Below are 14,074 nucleotides of genomic sequence, written 5' to 3'. Positions count from 1 at the left end.
ACAGATTGTTGATTACTCAGACCATGAAGGAATACGGTGGAAATGCAGGAGACTGGGCTGAGGGGGACCTGGATCAGTCATGATGAAATGACGCAGCAAACTCGATGGCCTAATTCTGCTCCTATATCTCATGGTCTGATTTTAGTTCCTGTGTTGCCGGGTGTCAGCTTCTCAGCGGATCTGTCCTGGTGGGACCAACACATTCATGCAAACACGGAGAAGTGTCATATTCCCGACTGAACAGCGCCAGGCTTCTAGAAGCCGGCACGCCCATTCCCCGGAGTGTGGAAAGCTGACACTTTCCCTATAAGGGTCAGACTGACAATTATTACCCGTCAACATTGCTTCATGGAAAGTCTGTCGTTGACGTCACCGAGCTGAGCACTCAGTGCTCAACCGTAGGAAATCCATTTCGAGAACTATCCTTTGTGATATAAACTTTAGATGTCTTTACTGTCGTCCTGTTTATTTCGAGTCTACGTTTCAGTGTGCTCCAGACCATACTCTACACTTCCCATCACCACTATAGATCTCTCGTTCCAGAAGGAATTACAGAGGTTGAAGTTGGAGAGGATTTGATCTTTCATTGAAGACGAGAAAGTGATCGCTGGGAGCATTCCGACTTGTTGCATCGCCGCCTGGTGTGGAGGCTGCAACGCACAAGGTCACCAGAGGCGTGCGAGTGGTGTAGAATCAAACAGCTCCATCACGGGCACAACCTCCCCAGCATCGAGGACATCGTCAAGATGCGATGCCTCGACAAGGCCGCATCCATCAGCGAGGCCCCTCACCCCGGGGACCAGCTCCCTGCTCAGTACTACCATCGGGAAAGAGACACAGAAGACTGAAAGCTCAACGATCCTGGAACACCTTCTTCACCTACGCATCACACATTTGAATGTAGGAATGAGATGAGATGTCACTTTCTCTTTAAGGGTCAGACTGACAATTATCGCTCGTCAACGTTGCTTCATGGAAACACTGGTGAGGCCTCACTTGGAAAAACTGTGAGCGGTTCTGGGTCCCTTATCTGCACCGGCTAGATGAGCTTGGCATTGAGAAGGGTTGAAAGGAGGTTCGCGGGAATAATTCCGGGATTGAAACATTTATCAGATCAGGAGCGTTTGGTGACTGGACCTCAGAAGAATGAGGGGGCGGCGGGGAGAGGGTTGTTGTTGAAATCGATCGAATGTTCAAAGGCTTCGACAAAGTTGATGTGGAGAGAAGTTTCCCCGTGGCGAGACCGGAGGACCCACATCGCAATGGAGATCCGTCCTGTTAGAACGGAGATTGGGAGGGATATATTCAGCCAGAGTATGGTAAATATGTAGAACAGATTACACAGAGGGCTGTGGATTCCCACAGTGGGTGTATTTAAGTCAGAGGTTGATAGATTCTTGATTACTCAGGGCATGAAGGAATACGGTGAAAAGGCAGGAGATTGGGGCAGAGGGGAACCTGGATCAGACAGACTCGATGGCCTGATCTCATGGTCTGATTTTAGGTTCCTGTGTTGCCGGGTGTCAGGATCTCAGTGGATCTGTCCTGAGACCAACCGAGACCGGGGGAGAGGGAGAGATTGACAGAGACGGAGGAGAGGAATAGTGGGAGAAGTGGGAACAACTGAAATGGGTAGTGGTGCACAGTAAGGGGGACTCAGGGGGTCGGGGTAGGTTTTAGCGGGTGGATGGGGTAACATAAAACTGTTCGGATGCCAGAGAGGAATGAGATGAAAGAGACGAAGGTTGTATTTGAGTAAGTATTCGAGTTGAGAAGGCAACTCGCAGTTGAAAAAGACGTTCGATAGGGGCACCAAGTTCGGCTCTGCTCGCTCCCTTCTCTTCTGTGACCTCTGGCCCGAAGGCCGATGTGAGAATCATCAGTCAGATGACTGAACACTCGCCGGTCCCCGGGTTCCGAATGTCTACCTGCTGGGCCACTGGAAACCTTTGCCACCACCAGGCGGGACTGTTCAAGGACTCGGTGGTGAGGAAGCTCATAAAAGGTTCACATTCCTCTCCCGGGCAAGGATTTAATTTTAAGGCTCTTGTGTGGCCTTATTTGGAGTGTGCTTCCCTATCACTTTCACTTTAAGACTCGGACTGACAGTTTCTGCCTGTCACAAACCTTCCTGGAAAGTTTGTAATTCAAGCGCTAGTGCTGAGCGCTCAGTGCTCAACCGTAGGAAATCCATTTCCAGCGCTGTTGCTTGTGATCCAACACCTCCCAGTATTCTCATGAAACAGCGCCTGGGCTCCAACTTCGCAGCTACATCTTTGCCAGAAAACAGCCTGGCCGAATCCACAATTGCCAGATCATTCATGCCTCCCAAAAATGTCAGTCTTCATTCCATTTAGAACTAATCCCATGTCATAAATACCCTTTTCTAATCACTTTGAATCTAATGGCAATATCATCACGAGATGCAAAATGTTCACCTGCACAAACCTTTGTCACCTGCCTTGTTCCATTCCGCAGGAGGAGATCCAGTATTGCACTCTCTGGTTGGAATTATCTACCTACTGAGTAAGAAAACTTTCTTGAAACATTTGCGAAGCTACCCCACTGGTCCTTTCACGGTCTGGAGCTCACAGATAATACCTGTTAAAATCACACAATATCACAACCTAATGTTTCGCTACAGGTTTGTTCCTCTGAATCTCCGGGACTATTAGGTGATTGAAAATATGGCCCCATGATCGAATTCATACCTTTCTTATTCCTCAGTTCCTCCCAAAAAACCTCACCGGGATGGGTTCCCCATTCTGTCCTGACTGAGCACCGCCGTGACATTTTCCCTGACGCAAAGCCGCCCCTCATGTTTGCATTGTTTGCGCGTTAGCACGTCTAAAACAGCCGAATCCCAGAATATTAAGCTAACGGTCCTGCCTCTCCTGCAACAAAGTCTCACTACTAGCTACAATGCTATACTTCCAGACTTTGACCCTCCGCCCTGAGCTCATCTGCTTTTCGTGCAATACTTAATGCATTGAAACGTAGGCAGCTCAGAACATGAGCCCCAGCAGGCTCAACCTTTTACTTCCTGACTTCATCTGAGTCCTTAACTACAACTGTCTCAACAAACTTTCTTCTATCTGTGATGGCATTACGGTTTTCACCCCCCCCCCCCCGTACCTCTAGTTTTATTACCTCTTTTATGCCAGAAAATCCCGCTGAGATATTATTTCAACTCAAGCTGCTGTGTAAACTGAGAGAGTTGCTCGCTGGCAGAGGATGTGAAGGAGCTGCGCACGGTGGGGCGGAGTGGCGTGGCCTCCAGGCAGGAGTCTGTGCTGCCCCCCAGTGTTCGCTCGGTAGAATACAGCCTCTGCTGAGTGGTATCAGTGGTATTCAGCTGACGCAAGGCCTCCAAATGCGTTGGTATATTTTTCTATTTTATACATATTTTTGTGCTTTCTGCCGTGTCTGAATGCTGACAATGTATTTTGTACCTTGTTTCTGGACTAACGCTGTCTCCTTTGGCTGTATTCATGGATGTTCATGTGTCGTCCTGCCCTGTGAGATATATCTCCACTTGGCCATTTTAACCTGTCTCTCCCGACCAGGAGACAAACTGGTATACCTGTTATTGAGCCGCTTGGCCACAGGGGGACGCTGTACTGGGCCTGGATTACTTAAACCTTTGAATCTCCAGACCGTCACCCATGTTTCCGAAGAACTGAACATTCGGTCTGTTTTCCTCCCAATACGACCTGACAGAGAGTCATCGTATAACGACAAGATGATGGGAGGCATTGATCGTGTGGATAGTCAGAGGCTTTTTCCCAGTGCAGAAACGATTGCCACAAGAGGACACAGGTTTAAAGTTCTGGGGAGTAGGTACAGAGGAGAAGTCAGGGGTAAGTTTTACTCAGAGAGTGGTGAGTGCGTGGAATGGGCTGCCGGCAACGGTGGTGAAGGCGGATACGACAGGGTCTTTTAAGAGGCTTTCGGATAGGTACATGGAGCTTAGAAAAATAGAGGGCTATCGGTAAGCCTAGTATTTTTTTAAGGTTGGGAGGTGTTCGGCACTACATTGTGGGCCGAAAGGCCTGTATTGTGATGTAGGCTTTCTATGTTCCAATGTTTCTATCTCTAATTTCTCATGCTGATGAACCCGCCTTGCCGATCGGTTGCTGTTCAAACAAAAGTGAGGGTCTGGTTTATAAAACACAAATTTCCTCGCTCGCGAACTCTGATTGGAGGCTATCCCATGTTGAAAAATATATGACTCTCTTACACCGTCAGTCAGACCCTGAGCGAGACTCCTCCATACCATCCCAACAGACACACCCGGAGTCAGACACTGAGTGAAGCTCCCTCACCAACATTACATCACACAAGTTCCGGGTCAGACAAGGAGTGAAGCTCCCTCCGCTCTGCCCCAAATTTTCGGAAAAGGAGTGAAGCTCCCACTCACAGTCGTATAGCGTATTTCCGGAGTCAGAGAGAAACTGAATCTCCCTCCACACTGTCCCATCACACACTGCTAGGGTCAGACACAAAGTGCGTCTCCCCCTACGCCGTGCTAAAACACACTCCCGGGATCAGACACAGTGTGAAGATCCCTCCACACCGTCCCGTCACACACTTTTTAGAGAAGACACAGAGTGCAGCTCCCACCACACCGTCCCATGGTAGATCCCGGCATCAAACACGTGATGCTCCCTCGACTCTGACTCATTACATTCTTTCTGGTACAGACACAGAGTGAATTCCCTGTTCCCCATCCCTTCACACCCTCACGATTCAGATACTGTTTCGTTCAACTACAACTCTCCAGCTCAGAACCCGCACAATCAATTCACACACTACCCAAATCAATAGGAGAGCTCAACTCCTCCGTCCTCCACTCTCCCCTCTCAGCATTCCCCAGAACTCCGCCATCCTTGTCGTCTGGAATTCTGTCCCGGATACTGTGAGTGCGCGTGACAGGATATGGATTATTCAGCGCGCACGTGCTCCCAGTTTTAATCACCGACTCCAAATCCCGGGCTGGGGTTCGTCCCTCTGCAACGGGATGATAGACTCCCTCAGCCTGAAACCACAGTCGGTAGCAACGTTACCGAGGGACAGGTTGTGTTGAGGAAGCGGGGTTGGGGGGGGGGGCTGCAGAAGCCCTCAGACAGATTAGGAGAATGGGAATGGACGTGGCAGACAGAATACAGTACCGGGAATCGTATGGTCATTCAACAAAAAAACAAGAAATAAAATCGTAGAATATTTTCTAAAGGGAGGGATTTTTTTTTTAACCCAGGCAATCTCTAATATTCTATACCTTCATAGAATGGTCTGGGTCAATTTTTCCAAGCATCCCCTGATAACAAGTGTCTATACAAAGTTTGAACGGCAGATCTACTTAGTATGTATGAATAGCCTTTCTGACGTTAATAAATGGGTGATGAATATTTCATTAATTCTCCGGATATCTAAAACCCATTTCAATAAATACGCGTCAAATTCGACCCGGAGCAGCCTCAATGTACAAACATTTGTAACACCTGTACAAAGGTATAAACCATCAGGGTGTTTTTACTGTTGTCAAGTGCCAAAAGGGGTGAAACATGATCGGCAAAATATGTAAGGTTTAAAAACAATCTGCGGTGCAGAGTGATTTGGGAGACTTCGTGCAGCTTTCCCAGAAGTTTATTTAACCTGCAGCTTGAGCTGGCGGTGAGGAAGCAAATGCGATGACAGCATTCATTTCGAGAGGGCTGGGACGGAAAAGCATTGACGTCATTCTCAAGTTTAAGACGTCACTGGTGAGGACACATTTGGTGTTTTGTGAGCAAGTCTCGATCACAGGGGAAGAGAGACATTGGAGTGGGTTCACGGGAATGATAACGGGATTGGACGTGGATTATAGGAGGAGTATTTGACAGCTCCGGGAGACAGAACACACACACACAACGATTCAGGAACAGTGTCTTCCCCTGCCCCATCACAACTTTCAATGCATCAGCACATTTCTGTGATGTTTATTAATAGTTGTAATTTCCATTAATTGGATATCTTTGCTCCGTACTGATGCTTCAAAAGAACAAATTCCAGTGGTTATGAGCTTCAGATAATAAATGAAATAACGATTCCGCTGGAAAACATCCGATAGGGTGGACAGGACACTTGACCCGCCGGTCTTCACCAGTCACACTGAGTACAGGAGTCGGGAGGTCACGCTGCCGTGGGCAAGACGTTGTGAGGCCGCCCTGCTTTAGGAAAAAAATCAGTGAACTGGATATATTGTACAGGGAGTTCTACGGGGCTATTGCAGAAACTCGGAGCACTGAGTTATGGTGGGAGGCAGGGAATGTTGGGAATTTATTCCCTGGTACGTAGTTATAACCTCACAGAGTTGCATAAACCCGAGAGGGGCACAGACAGCGGGAATGCGGACAGACTTTCACCCAGGGTCGGGTTATCGAGAACACAGGATTGAGGTGAGAGTGAGTGGAAAACAGAAAGAGAGAGAGAGAGAGAGAGAGAGAGAGAGAGAGAGAGAGAGAGAGAGAGAGAGAGAGAGAGAGAGAGAGAGAGAGAGAGAGAGAGAGAGAGAGAGAGAGAGAGAGAGATCAGAGAGTCGGAGGGTTTACAGAGAACGGGGAGGGGAGAGAGAGATTGTCTGGGGGAGCGAAGGTGAGAAATGTTTAAGAGGTGTGCAGAGGGAGAAGAGAAAGTGCGGGCGGAGAAAGTTCGAGGAAATAAGGGGAGGTGAGAGGGTAGAGAGAAAAGTAGAGGGAGCGGGGAAGAGCGGGAAGGGGGGGATGGCGATAACGAAGAGCATCGACGGCGAGAGATTTGTCAGTGTCTGGTGGGGAGAACATGATGGCGACAAGAGAAGCAGATAGTGTAGGAGGGACTGGCAGAGAGGGTGAGGAGGGAATTTGAAAGGATTTAGGAGTGAGAGTGAAGGAGAGAGAAGGAGGAGAAAATGGGGGTATTCACTTGATTTATGTTGACTCCACTGGCTGTTGGCAGAGACCCTGGATCTTTGCAGGAACATCCGGGAACAAAGGTGCCGACTTCTCGCAGATGAAACGACGAACATGTTTACAAGGACTATCTCTTACGTACGACTCGCAGTATTTGCAGTTGAACGTCCCCGGGGGCACATTGTGCATGAGGCCCAAGCTCACATTCCTATCAAAGAGAGTTAAACAATTTCAACAGAGAAAAATCAGCTCCCGCAGAGAACCCGAGTCGAGAGTCCGTCCCCAAGCTAATCCCATGAATTCGCTCTCTCCTAACAGACTGTGTCAGTCCCTAAACTCATCTCACTCAACCACTCTCTCCGCACGGCCCTGTGCCAGTACCCAGACAAATACCCAGTTCCAATGTCTCCCCACAGTCCTTTGTCCCCAATCTAATCCCATCAAGCCTCTTCCTCACCACAATCCTCTGTCAGTCCCCATACGAATCGAACAGGTCCACCCGCTCTTCGCTGATCTGTTTCAGTCCCCGAACAAACCCCACAGTCCCACGGTCAACCCACAGACCTATGTCTGTCCCGAAATGAATCTCACTGTTCCACACTCTCCCCTCTGATCTGTTTCAGTCACTGAACAAACCCCAGAGTGCCACCGTCTCCCCACAGACCTATGTCTGTCCCGAAATGAATCTCACTGTTCCACACTCTTCCCTCAACACTGTGCCGCACCCAGATTAATCCCGTTGCCCCTCCCTCTACCCAGAGCTTCCTGTCTGTCTCCTAACATATCCCACTACACCGCGCTCTACCCTCGGCCTCTGGTCCGCCTCCAAGCTTACACCACTGGCACCCTCTCTCACACATCCTTGCGTCAGTTCGCCAACTAATCCCGCTAACCCACTGTGCGTCCACCACCCTGCATCGGTCTCCAAACTAATCCAGTTTTCCTTCTCCCGCCCCTCAGATCGAAGTCACTCACTAAAATAATCCCACTGTTGCTCTCTCTTCTCACAGCCCGGCGACTATCTCCAAAATAATCCCTCACCCCGCTCTCTTCAGCAACATGCGTCAGTACCTGAATAATTCCTGTGTACTGATCTTTCGCCGCAGCACCTGCCCGTTTCCGAAATATTCCCACTGCCCTGTACTTGTACCATCCTCCCCCAGTGAATCACACAACCCTATACCTACGTCAGTCCACAAACAAATCCCAAACCCCCTACCTGTTCCCACAAAACCACTTCATTCAGTAAACAAACCCCATCCCCCAACCCAGAGAGCAGTCCAAATCTCACCCGACTTCGCATTTTCCAATCCAGTATGGATAGGTTTTATACAAAACTCTGCGCGATACAAAACTCTGGGAAAATAAATTTATTTCATTAATGCCAAGAGTTGAAGATTATTTACGTAGCTTCTGTCCGTTGATTACAACAGGAATCTGTGATGGCTGCGTCACTCTGTGTCTGACCCTGGGATTGTGTGATGGGACGGTGCGGAGGGAGATTCACTCTCTGTCTGACCCCAGGTGTGTGTGATGGGACGGTGTGGAGGGAGATTCACTCTGTGTCTGACCCCGGGAGTGTGTGATGGGACGGTGTGGACGGAGCTTCACTCTGTGTCTGACCCCGGGAGTGTGGGCTCGGAGTGTATGGTGGGTATTCCTCTGTGTTTAATTCCGGGAGTGTGTGATGGGACGGTGTGGAGGGAGATTCACTTTGTATCTGACCCCGCTGGAGTGTGATGGACGGGGTGGATGGAGATTCATTTTGTATCTGACCCCGCTGGTGTCTGATGTTTCCTGCGTTACTGTGCGATCTCCCCGTGCTGTGACACATACCGCTTCATCCCTTGTATTGATTTCCAGCAGCCTTGAGTCACGGTTTGAACATTCTTGAATCGCTTGGCGGGAAGATGTTTCAAACTTGGATGCGTAATAACACCGATCTCCATTGGTGACCCAGTCCTCGGAACACGTTTGCTCTGAAAATCAGGAACAAGGAACGGTGACACACCCGGCTGACACACAGAGTAAATTTCCTTCCATGCGGTCCCATCACGCCCACCTGAGGTCAGGCACAGAGTGAATCTCCACCAACACCGTACTATCGCACAAATTAAAAGGCTCAGGCGTAGTGAAGTTCCCTCCAAACCATCCATCACGCACTTCCGGTGTCAAGACACAGAGTGAATTTCGTACCACACTCTCTTATCGCACACGCCCGGGGAGAGACACAGAATCTGCCGTCTGGTACCTATTGAGGCTACCTCTACCCCACCGCTGAAACACTCACAAACTGATGCTCGCTCCACACCGTCCCATCACACTGTCGGTGAGTCAGAAACAGAGCGATACTTCCTCCACACCGTCCCATCACAGACCCTTGGATCAAACACGGAGTGAAGCTCACTCCACTGCGACTGGTCACGCAGCCTCTGGGTCGGACACAGAGTGAGGTACCCTCCACTCTCTCTCATCGCACACCCCCCGGGGTCGGACCCTGAGTGATGCTCTCTCTCTCTCTCTCTCTCTCTCTCTCTCTCTCTCTCTCTCTCTCTCTCTCTCTCTCTCTCTCTCTCTCTCTCTCTCTCTCTCTCTCTCTCTCTCTTTCTCACACACACACACACACACACACACACACTCTCTCTCTCTCTCTCCACGGCCGCATCAGACGCAGATGGTTTCAGACTGCACGTTGCTCACTGTCAAATGTTGCGTCCCATCACACACTCCCGTCGTCAGACACAGAGTGAATCTCCCTCCGCACTGTCCCATCACACACTCCCGTGGTCAGACACAGAGTGAATCTCCCTCCATACCGTCCCATCACACACACCCGGGGTCAGACACAGAGTGAATCTCCCTCCACACCATCCCATCACACACACCCGGGGTCAGACACAGAGTGAAGCTCTCTCTCTACGGCCCCATCACGACTCTTCCTCTACAGCTACCAAACACACCACAAAGCGGAGTGTCAGACACACTGTGAATCTCTCTCTCCACGGCCCCATCACGACTCTCCCTCTACAGCTTCCAAACACACCACAGAGCGGAGTGTCAGACACAGTGTGAATCTTTCCCTCCACGGCCCCATCACGACTCCCACTCTACAGCTTCCAAACACACCACAGAGCGGAGTGTCAGACACACTGTGAATCTCTCTCTCCACGGCCCCATCACGACTCTCACTCTACAGCTTCCAAACACACCACAGAGCGGAGTGTCAGGCACAGAGGGAAGCTGCCACCTCACGGTCTCATCACTCACTTCAGAGTCTAACACGGGTCCCCCTCCTTACGTCCCATCTCACTCTCTGGCGAGTCGCAGAATGAAGCTCTCTTTGTACCGTCTCACTCTACCTCGCTGTGTTCACACACAAAGTGAAGTTCACTAACGGGGGACTCCCTCCACAACATCCAATCACAGAATCCGGTGTCACATAAATGAAGGTTCCTCTGCACTGTCCCATCACAAACTCTTCGAGTGAGACACAATAACTCAGTCTCCCTACAATCCCTTTATACACTCTCGGACTCAGACACAGAGTGAATCTCCCTCCACACCGTCCCATCACTCACTCCCGGAGTCAGACACAGAGTGAAATCCTCTATGTACCGTTTCGTCACACAGAGTGAAAGTCTCTGTGCACGGTCCTATAACACTCTTCAGAGTTCAGACATTGGGTGAAACTCTCACGGCAGTTCCCATCACACGATCCCGCTGTCAGACACAAAGTGTAGCGGGTGCCATACCGATCGATCAAAGAATCCCCAAGTCAGATACAGAGCGAAGCTGCATTGTTACGTCTCACAATCCTGTGGTCAGACACAGAGTGAATCCATCTCCACAGCGTCCCATCACACTCTCCAGGATTCAGATATAGATGGAAACTTCCGCTTCGCGGCCCCATCACACACTCACCGGATCAAACACAGAGTGTATCACCCTCCATACCATCACTTCCCACACTCCCGATGTGAAGCACAGAGTGACGCATCCTCTCTCCATGTCTGCCCTGTGATGATGAGCGGGTGAAAGAGGGGGATGATGCCTCACCTCTTCTGCTGGTCAATAATTCACAGATCTGAGCCTTGGTTTCGTTGACAGATCTGTACTTCGTTTCCATCTCAGTGAACTGGAGACGGAGAACGGACAGATTAGAGTTGAGTGCAGAAAGCTTGGATTGAAGGGTTGAGTTTAACTCATGGCAGTTTTGGTCGGAGGTGTTCTTAGACTGACGAATCTGTAACACTGAGAGAGATGGTGAAGTATGTTTAGCCTTATGTGAATCAGCGTCACGCTACCGAACAGATTGTTGTGTCAGTGTCAGGGCGAAGGGTGCCACAGTGAAGGAGATGCTCTGGGCACAGTGAGAGGTGCCGGCGCCACCCTGAAAAGTGTGTCTATATCACGCTAGGGGGTATATCAATGTTCCGTTGAAGGTATTGTTGTTACCATGGGGGTATGCGTCAATATCGTGCGGGGCATGTCCGAGTTGCTGAGAGGAACGTGTCGGTGTCACTGTGATAGGAGTCTCCGTGCCCCGGCGAGAGATGATAAATACGTGTCAGGGTCTCATGGTGTGGGGTGAGCTGGTTGCAAAGAGAAGGGTCCGTCAGTGCCACGGTGACAGACATGTTATGGCCACGCTGTGTGTGAGAGTGACACGCTGAGGTGTGTGTCGGTGCAATGGAGACTTCTATGTCAATGTCATTGTGTCATTGTGAATTTAGCTGTCGGTATCTGCTAAGGGGCTTGCCTGCGTCAGGTTGAGGTGAGGGTAATTGCCTCCGTGAGCGGTGCATCAGTGTTATGATTTGGAGTGATACTGTCTCGGTAAGGGGTATTACAGTGACTTATGAGTCTTTGACACGATGCGGTGAAGAGTAGATCACGCTGAGGTGCGTGAAGGTGCCACGGTGTACGGTACCTCAGCGTTACGGTGAAGAGCGTGTCGGTGTCACTGTGAGGTGTGTGTCGGTGTCAAATGCGGAGTTTATCACTGACACGGTCAGGGGCCTGTCGATATTACAGTGCGGTCAGTGCGACAGCCACGTGTGAGTCACGGCGATGGTCGTGTCAGTGTCGCGGTTAGGAGTGTATCTGAGTCTCGATGAAGGTTGTGACCGTGCTACGGTTACAGTATTGATGATATTATAGTGAATGGCGTGTCGGTGTCAGCATGAGTCTTGATTGTGTTACGGTAAAGGCCGTGTTTTTATCACGGTTTGGTGTGTGTCCGTGTTATAGAGCATAGAATAGTGCAGCACAGTTCAGGCCCTTCGACCCACAATGTTTTGCCGACCCCTTTAAACGCTGCCTGCCGTATAACTCACAATCTTAAACTCCTCCACCTACCTGTCTAGTAGTCTCTTAAATATCACTAGTGTATTAGTGTATCTGCCTGCAGCACTGACTGAGGCAGTGCATTCCACGCATCGACCACACTCTGAGTGAAAAACCGTCCACTAATATCCCCCTTGAACTTCCCTCCCCTTACAATAAAGACATGTCCTCTTGTATTGAGCAGTTGTGCCCTGGGAAAGAGGCGCTGCCTGTCCACTCTGTCTATTCCCCTTAATATCATGTATACCTCTATCATGTCTCTTCGCATCATCCTTCTCACCAAGAGTAAAGACCTAGCTCCCTTAATCTCAGATCATAATGCATACTCTCTAAACCAGGCAGCATCCTGGTAAATCTCTGTGCACTTTCCAATGCTTCCACATCCTCCCTACAGTGAGGAGATCAGAACTGGAAACAGAACTCCAAGTGCGGCCTAACCGGAGATGTATGGAGCTGCAGCATTACCTCGTGACTCTAAAAGTCTATCCCTTGACTTATGAATGCTAACAACCATAAGCGTTCTAAACTACCCTATCTACCTGTGAGGCAGCTTTCAGGGATCTGTGGACATGTAACCCCGGTTCCCTCTGCTCCACCACACTACCAAGTAACCTGCCATTTAGTCTGTACTCTGCCGTGGAGTTTATCCTTCCAAAGTGTACCAACTCATACTTCTCAGGGTTGAACTCCATCTACAGCTTCTCAGCCCACTTCTGCATCCTGTCAATGTCTCTCTGCAATCGTCGACAATCCTTAACACTATCCGCAACACCACCATTCTTCTTGTCGTCTCCAAACGTGCCAAACCGCCCTTATACCCCCACATCCATGTCGTTAATAAAATCACGAAAAGCAGAGGTACTATAACCGAACGCTGTGGAACACCACTAGTCACGCCGCTCCAATACGAATGTACTCCCTCCGACACGACACTCTGCTTTCTGCAGATAAGCCAATTCTAAATCCACCTTCCAAACTTCCCTGTATCCCATGCCTTCCGTCTTTCTAAATAAGCTCTCCCGCGTAGAACCTTGACAAATGCCTTACTAAATTTCATGAATGTCTCATCGATTGCACTATCCTCATCTATATGCCTGGTCAACTCCTCATATAATTCTGTCAGCCTTGTTAGACACGATCAGCCCTTCACAATGAAATGCTGACTGTCCCTGTTCAGACCATGATTCTCCAAATGCCCATAGATTCTATCTCTAAGAATCTTTTCCTACAGCTTTCCCACCACAGATGTAAGGCCCACTGGTCTATAATTACCCGGGCAATGTCTACAATATTATTAGAAGAAGAGGACAATATTCGCCTCCTCCAATCCTCCCGTGTGCCTTTCCCGTTGGCATCGAGAATATAAGGACCCTTGCCAGAGGCTCAGCAATATCTTCTCTCCCCTCGTAAAGCAGCCTGGGGAATATTCCGTCAGGCCCCGGGGAATTATCGGTCCGACTGTATTTAATCAACTGCAACAGATCCTCTCCCCTAATATAGCATGCTCCTGAACATCAAACTCCCTCATATTGTCCTCACCGTCATCAAGTTCCCTTTCATTGGTGAATATCGAAGAGATGTATTCCTTGAGGACCTCGCTCACTTCCAAAGTCTCCAGGGACGTCTTCCCACCTTTCTCACAAACCGCTCCACCCTTCACTCCTATCATCCATTTTTTTCTTCATATAATTGAAGAATGTCTTGGGGTTTTCCTTTACCCTACTCAACAAGACGTTCTCTTGCTCCCTTCTTTCTGTCTACAGCCCCTTCTTCATCTCTTTTCTTACTTAGCTATTTTC

At 49.5% G+C, this 14,074-nt stretch overlaps 1 protein-coding gene across 1 annotated transcript in view; it reads right to left on the bottom strand.

The window, feature by feature from the left end:
* Positions 1 to 6,056: 6,056 nt before the first annotated feature.
* Positions 6,057 to 14,074, bottom strand: part of LOC132388571 (C-type lectin domain family 12 member A-like) — a 45,106-nt gene continuing 37,088 nt past the window's right edge. Inside the window, exons 6-10 of the mRNA XM_059960947.1 lie at positions 10,986 to 11,180; positions 8,766 to 8,908; positions 8,221 to 8,285; positions 6,943 to 7,137; positions 6,057 to 6,206 (exon numbers count right to left, since the gene is read on the bottom strand). Coding sequence (XP_059816930.1) covers positions 6,948 to 7,137; positions 8,221 to 8,285; positions 8,766 to 8,908; positions 10,986 to 11,180 — 593 coding nt within the window. The 3' untranslated portion in view covers positions 6,057 to 6,206; positions 6,943 to 6,947. The remainder of the gene's footprint in view (positions 6,207 to 6,942; positions 7,138 to 8,220; positions 8,286 to 8,765; positions 8,909 to 10,985; positions 11,181 to 14,074) is intronic.

This window comes from Hypanus sabinus, unplaced genomic scaffold (assembly GCF_030144855.1).
Source record: "Hypanus sabinus isolate sHypSab1 unplaced genomic scaffold, sHypSab1.hap1 scaffold_352, whole genome shotgun sequence".
NCBI lineage: Eukaryota > Metazoa > Chordata > Chondrichthyes > Myliobatiformes > Dasyatidae > Hypanus > Hypanus sabinus.
Note: the sequence above shows the minus strand (reverse complement) of the source record. Positions and strands in the feature narration are given on the sequence as shown.